At 41.3% G+C, this 11,852-nt stretch overlaps 1 protein-coding gene and 1 long non-coding RNA gene across 2 annotated transcripts; both read right to left on the bottom strand.

Moving 5' to 3' along the window:
- Positions 1–4,584: 4,584 nt before the first annotated feature.
- On the bottom strand, positions 4,585–6,715 carry LOC122767081 (extracellular calcium-sensing receptor-like). The gene is made up of 3 exons (XM_044022426.1): positions 5,356–6,715; positions 4,837–5,131; positions 4,585–4,609 (listed from the first exon to the last, which is right to left on the bottom strand). Exons 1-3 carry the CDS (start codon positions 5,601–5,603, stop codon positions 4,595–4,597), a joined length of 558 nt encoding a protein of 185 aa, XP_043878361.1. The 5' UTR covers positions 5,604–6,715; the 3' UTR covers positions 4,585–4,594.
- Positions 6,716–7,743: 1,028 nt separating this feature from the next.
- LOC122767091 lies at positions 7,744–9,118 on the bottom strand. The gene is made up of 2 exons (XR_006360164.1): positions 8,446–9,118; positions 7,744–8,186 (listed from the first exon to the last, which is right to left on the bottom strand). It is a non-coding gene; the product is annotated as an uncharacterized LOC122767091 (long non-coding RNA).
- Positions 9,119–11,852: the final 2,734 nt, after the last annotated feature.

Here is an 11,852-nt window from a genome sequence, read left to right as displayed (position 1 = left end):
TGGATGATCAAGCGTCTCTTGACATCATGGAGACATTTTTTCAAGATAAAGGCAACAACTGATTACTATTAAGCTCCCCAAGACAACACATTCCATGTAACAGAAATCAAACTATGAACCATATTCAGTCTCTCAGGAAAACACCTGACATGAAGAGACAGTACATTGAGTTCATATAAACAATGCTTCACAATGAAGATGCAGAGCCTGTATTCTTCCACAGGAGAAAGATAAAGCACATTTGGACTGACCAGGTTTATGGAGATAATATACACCAAATGATGATCAGCTGAGAGTGGTGCTTGAGTCAAGTGTGAAATATGGATTTCTTTGCTACTCTGTGGCCCCAATTTAAACAAGACTATTTTAGAGGTCATCCCCCATTTAAGAAAATAGTTGCACATGCAGCTGACAGCAAATGTTTTATTGTTTTAAGGCGGTACAAGAGGACCACAGAGACTACCTCAGATTGCTATGGTATAAAGAGAACAACCTCAGCAAGGATGTTAGAGACTATACGATGAATGTTCATGTCTTTTGCAACAGCGCCCACAACTGCAGTGACAATCTATAGCATGAGGTGAGCCACATTTGAGATATCAAAGGAGCTTGGCTATGACACTTAGCATTTTGTGATTAGACATTGATGATGGACTTCCATCTGCATCAACACATACACTTTAGCATCACTAATTTGAGTTGCAGCATCATTAAAATAGATCAAAGTAGATGCTGTGAGTTTGGGCCAAGTCTTTATGGACTGCTGAGGCCTTACTGAGGCCTAGTGTGAGACTGACCATAAAAGCCTGAACTCATGGTCCAGAAGGACAAAGGAAATACCTGACCCACCAAGGGGGTCCAAGTTATTAGGGACACATCTCCCAAAATTCACTGTGATACATGACATCAGCAGCAGGCTACTCATCATCCCATTGGTGGACAAAATGGGTAGCTCCACCCCCCAGATGAGACAATGTAAGCCCTTCCAACCTGACAATTATTGGAGGTACTTGTATCGACGTGGGAGTTCAACCTGGAATGGCTACCTGCTCCCCAAACCTGCACAGTGAATGCAATCACTGGCCGACAGGCTAGAGAACAGACAGAGCATGCTCAGGCCAGCGGACAGGCAGTCTACCTAGTCCTCCAAACCATTGGAGAACTGGTGAGGAACCCCCCCGGCACAGACGGCCACTCCACACCGGAGTCACACCATACGAGATGATGAAGGGTTGTGAAATGACACTACCGCTGCACCTCATGTACCACCCTGAGGACATCACATCAGTATGTAACTGAAAGGGCTGTTGGAATGAATTTTGGGAGTCAAATTAATTTGAATATTTAAAAAAAATCAAAAATAATTGAATGTTCGAATGTGTGATCTTTTTAATTCACATGTTAAAACCCTGGTGACTCAAGCACAGCCCTATTTCCTCTGCTTATCCACATTATACTTCCATCAGGGAGCCACACCCAGTTTACTTTGGCAGATGCATTGGTGACACTCAGGAGAGTAAAATGTGAGTTGTGAGTCAGTGCTCTCCATCATCACGTACAATGTGGCTAATTACATTAACGCCGTCGAGAGGCACCTGCAGGCCGCCAGTGCATGGCCCAGTGGACAGAGCATGTAGCAACCACATATTAAGTTAAAATGTATTCAAATTTTAATGAAAAATTCAAATATAATTTGATATTCAGATTATAGAGGAAAATTGACATCCCTAGCGACTGACCTGCAGGTGCACCTGGCAACAACTTGCATGGGCCCAAAAGAACATGGAGGTCAGCACTAGAGCAGTTAAGTTCTTCTACAACAGGAAAGCACCTACACCTGAGTAGGAGGGAAGATCCTCTACTTCAGGTATGCCAAGCCAGCAGGAGTGTCCAAGAAATTCCTGCCAAGTTTGTCCGGCCACTTTGATGTTGTTGGTAAGCTATCACCTGTGGCTTATAGAGTCTGCACCTCAGTGCCAAACCAGGCTCCGGTATACCATTGGGTCCACATCAACCAGATAAGACCTTATAAGCTGTTCTCACAGACCAAAAGTGGGGAACCTACTCCAGCTGCTGAGGCTGGAGCAGTCTCCAACCCTGAAGAGTAAGAGAATGCAACACATTTGTTCTCCCTCTAAACAGTAGCTCAGAGGGGCAACCAGATTACAGAAGGAGCAATGAGAGTGATTATCTACAAATATGTCACTTACAGATCTAAAAGAACACAGTAAACCACTCTGCTGTGGACAGGCTCTCACTAATACCAACCTTTATCAATGTTTTTCTTGATGTGAAAACATGTCTCACGTTAGGAATCGGTGCAGGACAGCAAATAGTGGGTCATGCCTTTCACATACATGTCAACAAGAGCTGTCAGTATTGAACTTTTGGAATCCATGTCCAAATGCAATTTCAAACATTTTTCTACATTCAGACAGGAGCACCAATTGTTGGTGCTTGCAATAAGTTGAGCACTGACCACAGTGATGCTACATTGACCAACTACTTTCAAGAGAAAGCCTGCACATGGCAGTTTGCCCCTGACATTCATAACACATGGGTCCACACACAATATTTGAAGCAGTTTTGACAAAAGACTTGACAAAAATGGACAGAGGAGATGCCGCACACCAAAGCTGGAAATGTTGTTAAGCTCAAGGATAACTAAGTTTATAAAAATGACTGGCCTGTGGGACTTGTTCATACAGTCAAAAAAGGTGCATGCATATGTCAATGAAGGCTTTACCAGTACCATTAATGTTGTCAACAACATTCAAGTTAGACGGACCATAGCTATGCAAACCTGGGGAAAAATATGAATTTAGACCAGTATGTGGGGCAAAGAGAAAATGATGGGAAAAAAAACTATTAAGTTACCTGTTTGGATTCAAAGTTCCAGAAGATTTTTTTTTCATCCAGTGTGAGTTCTTCACCTTTAAAGGCTGACCTCTTAACCTCACCCACTCTCTGAACTTTAGTTCTTCCATCAGGGAGCCACACCCAATTTATGATGTCATATATTGGTAAGGAATCACCATTCTCATCAAATGACACTTGATCACCAAATGTTGTGGTGAAGTTGACCTTTCCCAAGTAATACACAAGCTTTGTGTAATAGAATCAGACATAGAAGGAAAAGATAAATACAATTACTGCAGTTGTTGATTGCTTCAGCTGACCAACAGATTCACACTTCTCTCATATAACATGTACATGTTGACTTAAATATGATTTATTTTTAAGTCAAAGTGAGAGACCTCACTCAGCTGTTGCCAGTGCTGAAGAATGAAAGTAAAACAAGAGTGCAGATGGAAATGACTTCCATTCTGTTTATTTAACTTGAAAAAAAAGAAAACATGTTTACACTTACACTTCATTCAACTCTTAAAGAAATGCAAAGGATCAAATTAATTTAACAGCCGAGTGTAAACTGATATCTCACCTGCCATGGCTCCAGTCTTTGTAAATGAGCGCAGGTGTTGTTGCTGAAAGGTCCTCTCCCTGGCTCACACTGCAGCAATTCATCAAGAGCATATGCCAGAGCGTACACAGCCTTATACACATTATACTCTGGCCTGAGGTCTGAAACATCCAAGAACTCAGTGTCCACATTCTCTATAACTTCCTGTCCAGTGCATAATTCTCCTCCAGCTTCCACCCAGCCGACTGGAGGTGGTGCAAATCTACACTGAAATGTGTGTTCCCAAAACTGATTCACCTGGAAGACAATTATTTTGTGTATTAAAGCCAGTATATAAAACTCACAAATGTCTGAGTAGCATCAAACGTCTGCCAGTCTGCGGGAAATTCTCACCATGCTGTTTCCATCTGTGTTGTTGTGATGTAGGTCAGGACGTATTTTCAACAGGAAGTCTCTGAGTCCTGGCATTTCACCTCGACGGATGGAGATGCCCAGTGTCCCACCCAGGTACGGCATGAAGTGGGGAGTCTGGAGTGCATCAGATAATGTCCAGGCTTCACTGGCAATCCACTGCAGGCCTGTCACATTCTGCCTCACCACCTGTACATTGCATTAAAATTAGTCTATAAAATCAGCTTTAACAACTTGCAGTTAAAACATTTTACAGAGGGTAAATATTTTATTTTTTTTTTGAATATATTGTTCATGACTGACCTCTTTCATGAGATTAATTGTGCGACTCCTATGTGCAAACACAATCACCACTCGAGCCGTAGATTTCCTCATCACATCCACTATTCTCCTGACTTCAGCAGGGTCGTCACCCCAGGGCAAAATCTCTGTGTAAGCCAGACAACCTCCACCAGCTGGACCCAGATCAGAGTGAAAGGATCGGGCAGCGTGGACTCCATAATCATCATCACTGATTATCAGACCTGCCCAAGTCCAACCAAAGTGTTTTAGAATCTGAATCATAGCATTCACCTGTGTGGACACAGAGCAGAGGGATTAGTGCACAGGCTGGAATCACCTTCCACTAGCAATCTTGCTGAACAGGTTAATCAAAGACTCATGTTTTGTCACCGTCTCTAAATGTTGTATATCTGACACCACACAACTCAGTTTTTCAGGGGTTTGGGGGGTAGGGTGGGGTGTAATTTTACCTGAAAAGCATCACTCGGGATCGTCCTAAAGAAAGACGGAAACCTTTGTCGATCACTCAGGCAGGAACATGTGGCATAATAACTCACCTGCAAAAAAATAACATCTCATATACTAAAAAGAGTCATTATTTGCCGTCTCTAAAACCTTTTCAATGTTGAATATTTAATGTTAACATCTTCATTTACATTTGTTTTGACATTAAATGGAATTGATTTCAAACAATGATTGACTTGCCAAGCAGATAAACTTACCATTGGCACTCTGTACAAACCTAACAATGAGGATATGGCAATAGAACGTGTGGAGGAAGAATCACCCACTATCCCTTGGACTGGAGGAGTTCCTACACATCTCTTGTCTAATGTAACTTGCTCTTCTTGACCACTGACCAAGGACAGTGATGCATGAAATGCAATGCCTAGTTTGATGCAGTTATCATACAAACTGTATCCCAGAGTCACATTAGGAAGCAGGTTGGAGTTTCTGTTGATCTCATCAATAGCAAAGGCCATGGACTGAGCATGTCTGAATCCTGTGACATCAAAACTGAGAAAAATAATGCATTTGCAAAATATACATATTTCATGTGCAAATATACATATTTCACAACTACAGATACTGAAAATAACATCATTAACACCTTCAAAATTCGATGTTTAAAAAATGTCAGATATAATGTAATCAGTACCCATTACTAAATCAATTAGATAAATATGTCACACTAACTAGCAAAGCAACAACTTGTTAACTTGTTTCCTTGTCAGAGTTACCTGTAACAGGTCGGCAGCTGTGGTTTTGAGGTAAAAGTCAGGTCAGGATCCGCAGAAATATAGTTGACTGCAAAAAGTCCACCTAGAATCACATCTCCAGTTTTGTGCATTCCATTCAGATTTAACTGTCCCTGTAACTGACAAGAGGAATAAAGAGAGGAGGACATAGCAGAGGAAAAGCAGCAGTACAACATTGGCAAGAGCAACGTGTTATCTGAAAATACCCTCATGACTTTGCTCTGGTTCATCCCGTAACTGAGTTCAGTCCTATCACTACATCATCAATTTTACTGACTTATAACAATGTTTATTCTTGCACATCACCTATCAGGACAGAATAACAAGCTGTAGGGGCAGGTCCTCAGTAACATCATGTGTCATTTACATATAGTTCTGATGTAATTTATCTTCATGGTACAAGTGTTTGTATTTCAGCTTTTAAATGACAGTTTTACTTCATTGTGTTTCTTGTCCAGTATTTTTAGTCACATAAAGATGACTTGTAAATGAATGAATGAATCAAAAATAATGAATCAAACATTTTGTATGTTATTAAACTGTTGCTGTGTGAACAGGTTGAGGCAGTGCATCATTTTATAAATCCACATTTTGTTATTACTCAGTAAACTAAGTTGGGACTTTGCTTTCAGTTATGTTATTGAGCTGCCATGTTTCTGTTTACAATAAACTAATGTTAGTTCTTCTCTTCCACTTCATCTCTGAACAGTGACAATAAAGTACATTGCTGCTGATTTCTGCTACATCTATGTCATGATATTTATAAAAAATATATATATTTTTTTTTTACACACAATTACTACATACATGTAACTCCTCTTGTCATGATGGACAACACTGCAACATATCCAAACCTACAGCTACCTCCTTTGAGAAAAACAGTCCAACTCAAGCAACATCAGGCAACACAGCTTCCACCAGTGAAATACAGCAGGTGAGGTCTGTTCATTTTATGTTTCACCTGCAATTATGTTACCACTTTCAAGATGGACTTATCCTCTTTAATGAGGATCAGTGGTAGAATGGGCCATCTTTCAACTGAATGATCCCTGGCTCCACTATTGTATTTGCTTTGTGTTCTGTCAGAGGGGCTGTTAGAATGACCATTCAATGCAGCTGGATATTACAGTGACAATGATGAACGGCGAAGTAAGAGGGAACAAAATTGGCATTTTACTCCAAAAAAAGAATCACCAGCAGCACAACACATACGAGCAGAGGTCTAAGCACTGACCAGTAACACAGACATTAAAAATGGCGCCTTTTTTTCCCTGATTGTCAGTTCTATTATTATGCCAACGCGGAGGGACAAGTGTGCCGTTCGTGGCTGCACAGTGGAGCAGTGTTTTACACAAACTTCCAGCCTCAGAGGATTTTATATATGAAGCTAATGTGCCGGATAAAGTCAGCAAATGTGTGTTTGTGTGTTTGCACCACTTCGCATGAGACCAGCGGTCGCCGTATTTAGTCAGCGACCGTATTTCACCGACGTACAAACACACACATTTTTAAGAAAAGGTCAAATAGAGCTGACCATTCTGACACATCCTAATTAAAAATATTTGTTCAGTGCGTCCTCCATGACGGGAGCACAGACTGTCTGATACAGTCACATACAGCGCGGCGATCAGCGGTGCTGTCCCTAAGTCTTTTTAACCGATTTACAGTTTGGCGTGATCCTTGTGTCGGACGTCTCTTCCTGTGACGGCACTCTCGCTGTTTTCCTCGCACACTGCCATGTTGATATTGGAGCTAAGGGAACAGGGGCTGAGTGAGCACAGTAAAAAGGACAAATCAGAAACCCCCTGGAAGAAGTGGGTGTGTGTTTGCCTGTGTCTCATTTGCATATAAAGGGACCAGGCACAAAACCGAGCCTTCTGAAAGGGGCGGTTTTGGCAGGGTTATTGAACTGCTATGGTGCGTCATCCTTATGGTATTTTGACCAAAGCATGTCACAGACATGTTCATTAGGACACCAGGGAACTATTTTAACTTGGCAAAATAGCGTATAATATGTCTCCTTTAACATGAAAATAAGCTTACAGAGGGCACTAAAATAACTAGAGCCAGCCCTGTGTATATGGTTACAGCAAACCTTGCAAAGTGAGTTCGTCACTTCCATCTGACCACAGATGCAGTGCAGGAAGAAAAAAAAAAGCCACCACAGCCTTTTAAATGACTCACCATAAACATACTTGTATTGGAGTTTGTGTAACACACTACCCATGTGACTATTCTAATTCATCACTCTGGGCGGGTTCTGGGTTCTTTTAGTTTTGTGGTGCCGAAGCAACTTATAATAACTGTAGCAGAAATACTTATTTTAAACTCAATCAATAAATATAATAAATTACAATTCACACACAGTACTTAAAATAACATAAGTGTATTACACACAACCCAAGCTTAGCACTTGTTACGTGTTCACATATTTTCACAGATCTTTCAGCAACATTCATATTTTTGAAATAAAAAAACAGTTCAATGGCCAAACCAATGATTATATTCACACCATACTTAAAATCTAAAGAGTCTTTGAAATAAAAAAAGATGCAGGCCCGATTCGATGCTCGGATTCAGTGAGGTCAAAGCTCAGTGACCGCTTCACTCAGATAAGTAAAATAAAAATAAATAACTGCACCTGCAATTGGGTTGCTCACACTGTCCGTCCTCAGTTAGCGTGTGGTGTGTGTGTGAAACAGAAAACCCGTGACCGCGGCCTTGACCCAGTAGCTTCTCACTCACTGCCGATACCTGGAGCTCAGTGCTCCGAGGGCAAACAAGGTCCAAGAACTTTATTCTGGTCCTGTACTCTGGCGAACACACATACATGTCCCGTAACCAGTCATGTCGACAGTCTATGCGCTTCAATGAGCTCATTCTGAGTTCACATAGCAAACTAACAGAAGCACACAATTAGCAAAACAAGTAACGTGAGGCTACAATAGCTTAACATGTGTAAAACAACCGTTAGCATGCTAGCGCGAGCTAAACGCTAATTAGGTTTGGCATTCACATTGCAACATTACTAGCAGTTACACAGTCCGTGATTACCACATTATAAACATTTACCTTTTGTATGTCCATGTACCGTTGACAAACCCTGCATCTATCCTGGCAAGAGAACAATACTCTGGCATTACAGCAAATCACCCATGTCGTCAATCTGACGTCCTCTCAGTCTATCCATATAGATCTAACCTGCCAACTGCATGTCCCACCCCGGTATCTCACGATTGGACGACTGTTATGACAGAGGAGCAGGCAACCAATTGACAAGCTTTACAGAAATGTATGACAAATGAAAAGAAATAGTTACAAATAATATTACAAACTTATGAATCACAGTCAAATTTACCTTTTCAATGAAAATAACTTATTTATTATGTATTTATTTATTTAGTTATTGAACAGATAAACTTATTTACAACCTAATGTTATTTTAGCCCGGGCTACATTTGTATTTATTGTTGTTTTGAATGTATGCAGTTACTGCTTTTGTACAACAAAGTGGAAAGTGGAAATGCAGCTAGTAGTACACTGTCTTAATTGCACCTATTGCATTGACTGTCAAATGAGTTAATAGTCTAACATTGGTCCAACGTTACTAAGGTGAAAACCAAAACACTTGTCTATTTCAAACTGTGGACCCACATTTTTCAGATTGATATGAGTTCAATGAGATGGAATGGCTTTTTAAACATGAAATAATAATAAAAAAAAACCTTGTTCCTACAAGAATTAAACAGAGGCAGAGAGACAGCAGTGTTCACAGTTTTACTTTTTGGTGCCTCGACCCATGATGGCTTTCTTTGTGTTTCTCTCTGGTCTCAACAGGATTATATAACATTTGGGTCCAAACAGTGCCACCAAGAGGCCAAAACTGGAGGCCAAGATGGCAAATACTTCCACTGCATCTGCATATTTGCCTGGTGAGCTGATGTAAGCAGGGACAAAGGCCACCCACACTGCACAGAAGATCAGCATGCTGAAAGTGATATATTTGGCCTCATTGAAACTGTCTGGAAGATTTTTTGCGAGAAAAGCTAACAAACAACTGAGGACAGCCAGAAAACCAATATAGGCAAGTAAAACTGCAAAACCAACTGTGGACCCAACTTCACACTCATAAACTATCTTTTCACTGTGATACTGGGTGTTTTTATGAGGCACTGGTGAAGCGGAGACAAGCCAGGCAGTGCAGATAGCTGCTTGAACAGAAGTCAGAACCAAAACTGTCCCTCTCTGCTGTACACCACCAAACCACTTCAGACTGGTCTCACCTCCTGGTTTGGAGGCCCTGAACACAGCCAGAACCACCATGGTTTTCACCAGGATACATGAGACACAAAGCACAAAGCTGACGCCAAATGCTGCATGTCTTAGTTGGCAAGTCCATAATCTGGGTCGTCCAATGAAGAGCAACGAACACAAGAAGCACAGTTTGAGTGACACCAAGAGAAGAAAACTGAGTTCTGAATTGTTGGCACGAACTATAGGTGTGCTGTGATGATGGATGAAGATGCCCAGAACAACAACACAGATAAATGTGCCCAACAGTGAGGTGGTTGTCAAGCAGATACCCAGAGGCTCATGGTAGGAGAGGAACTCTGTTTTTTTAGGAACACAGTGGTCACGCTGGGGGCTGGACCAGAAATCTTCTGGACAACTGGTGCACTCCATGGAGTCTGAGAAAATAGGGAAAGTGATGAGATACAGGTTTATACATCTCTGAACTGTGATGTTTAAAACTTCACACTTACTAGTTGTATTGCTGATCTTTCCCTCAGAACAAGGGACACAATCAAAACAACACTCAGGTTCTCCTTTCTTTGTGGCCATGCGGGTACCTGGAGGACAACTCTCACTGCACACTGACCGAGGAGGCTGTGTGGAGAAACATCAGTCAGTTATTGTGTCTTATGAGGACCTCTCCATACTTTGTGTGGATCATAGTGGGGGAAGCCTGCCTGGAAACAGCTCATAAACCATGTGTCATGGTGCTGAAAATGATTGTACGGTGGTTGTACATCTGCCCATGTCCAAACAAAGTCCTGATCAAGGAGAATTTCAACCATATGTCATCTCATCTCAGTTGCTTTCTTTTACTACATGAAAAACCATTTATGGAAGAACATTGACAAACCAGGTTCTGCAGTTTTTCAGAAAAGATGATAAGATTACTGTTTTAGTGGTTGATCAAACATTTTTCAAGACAAGGGCAACAACTGGGTGGTACCATTACTGTTAAGCTCCCCCAGACAGCACATTCCATGTAACAGAAACCAAACTATGAATCATATTCAAACTATCATCATATTCATTCTCTCAGGAGAACACCTGACATGAAGAGACAGTACATTGAGTTCATATAAACAATACTTCACAATGAAGATGCAGAGCCTGCCCCTCCACAGGAGAAAGATAAAGCACATTTGGACTGACCATCAGTGTTGCTCGAGTCAAGTGCCAAATATAGAATGTCTTTGCTACTCGGTGGCCCCAATTTAAACAAGACTCTTTTATCCCCCATTTCTGAAAATAGTCTGTTGTATGCAGGGCCGGCTCTTGGCATAGGCGATATAGGCGGTCGCCTAGAGCGCCATCTGCTGGAGGGGCTCGTGAATTTTTTTAAATAATGAAAATAAAAGTGATTTTCTATTCCCAGTCGCCCTCATTTGTGTGTTCTCTCTTGAAAATAATAAATATTAACAAATGAATAAACAATAATGTTCCTAAAATGTGGTGCTGCTGAATCACATGACGTACTTGAAAGTTGTGATTTTTTGCTGTTTGCTGTTGTTGTTCAAATTAAACATGTGTGATTGTTCATTTGGCTGGTGTAATTCGTGTGTGTGTGTGTGTGTGGGGCACCGGAGAGCAATCTCGCCTAGGGCACAAAATCAGGTAGAGCCGGCCCTGGTTGTATGTGCAGCAGACCTACAGCAAATGTTTTATTGTGGTGCAAGACAGCCACAGAGACTACCTCCGATTGCTATGGTACGAGGAGAATAACTTCATCAAGGATGTTAGAGACTATACAATGAATGTTCATGTCTTTTCAACGGCGCCCACAGATGCAGTGACAATCTATAGCATGAGGTGAGCCTCATTTGAGACATCAAAGGAGCTTGGCTCTAATGCTTAACATTTTGTGGTTAGACATTGATGATGGACTTGCATCTGCATCAACAGATCAAGAACATACAAGATGTTAGTAGAGTCTAATCAGCCATTACATACGATAGCATCCAGCCAATGATTTGAAAGACTTAGATATTAGTTTGGATAACCTCCCTCTTGGGAGTCCGAGATACAGACAGTTTCACATTGCAGGTGTCATAAGAAGAAAAGCGATACACTCGAAGAGGTGTCTTAGCCACTGTCAAAAGTTTGTTTGACCCCTTGGAATTTGTAGCACCTGACAATGCAAGGAAAAGCTTTTCTCTCTGAACCGAGAATGGAATAAGTGGAAGGAT

The sequence above is a fragment of the Solea senegalensis genome, linkage group LG3 (genome assembly GCF_019176455.1).
Source record: "Solea senegalensis isolate Sse05_10M linkage group LG3, IFAPA_SoseM_1, whole genome shotgun sequence".
Lineage (NCBI taxonomy): Eukaryota > Metazoa > Chordata > Actinopteri > Pleuronectiformes > Soleidae > Solea > Solea senegalensis.
Note: the sequence above shows the minus strand (reverse complement) of the source record. Positions and strands in the feature narration are given on the sequence as shown.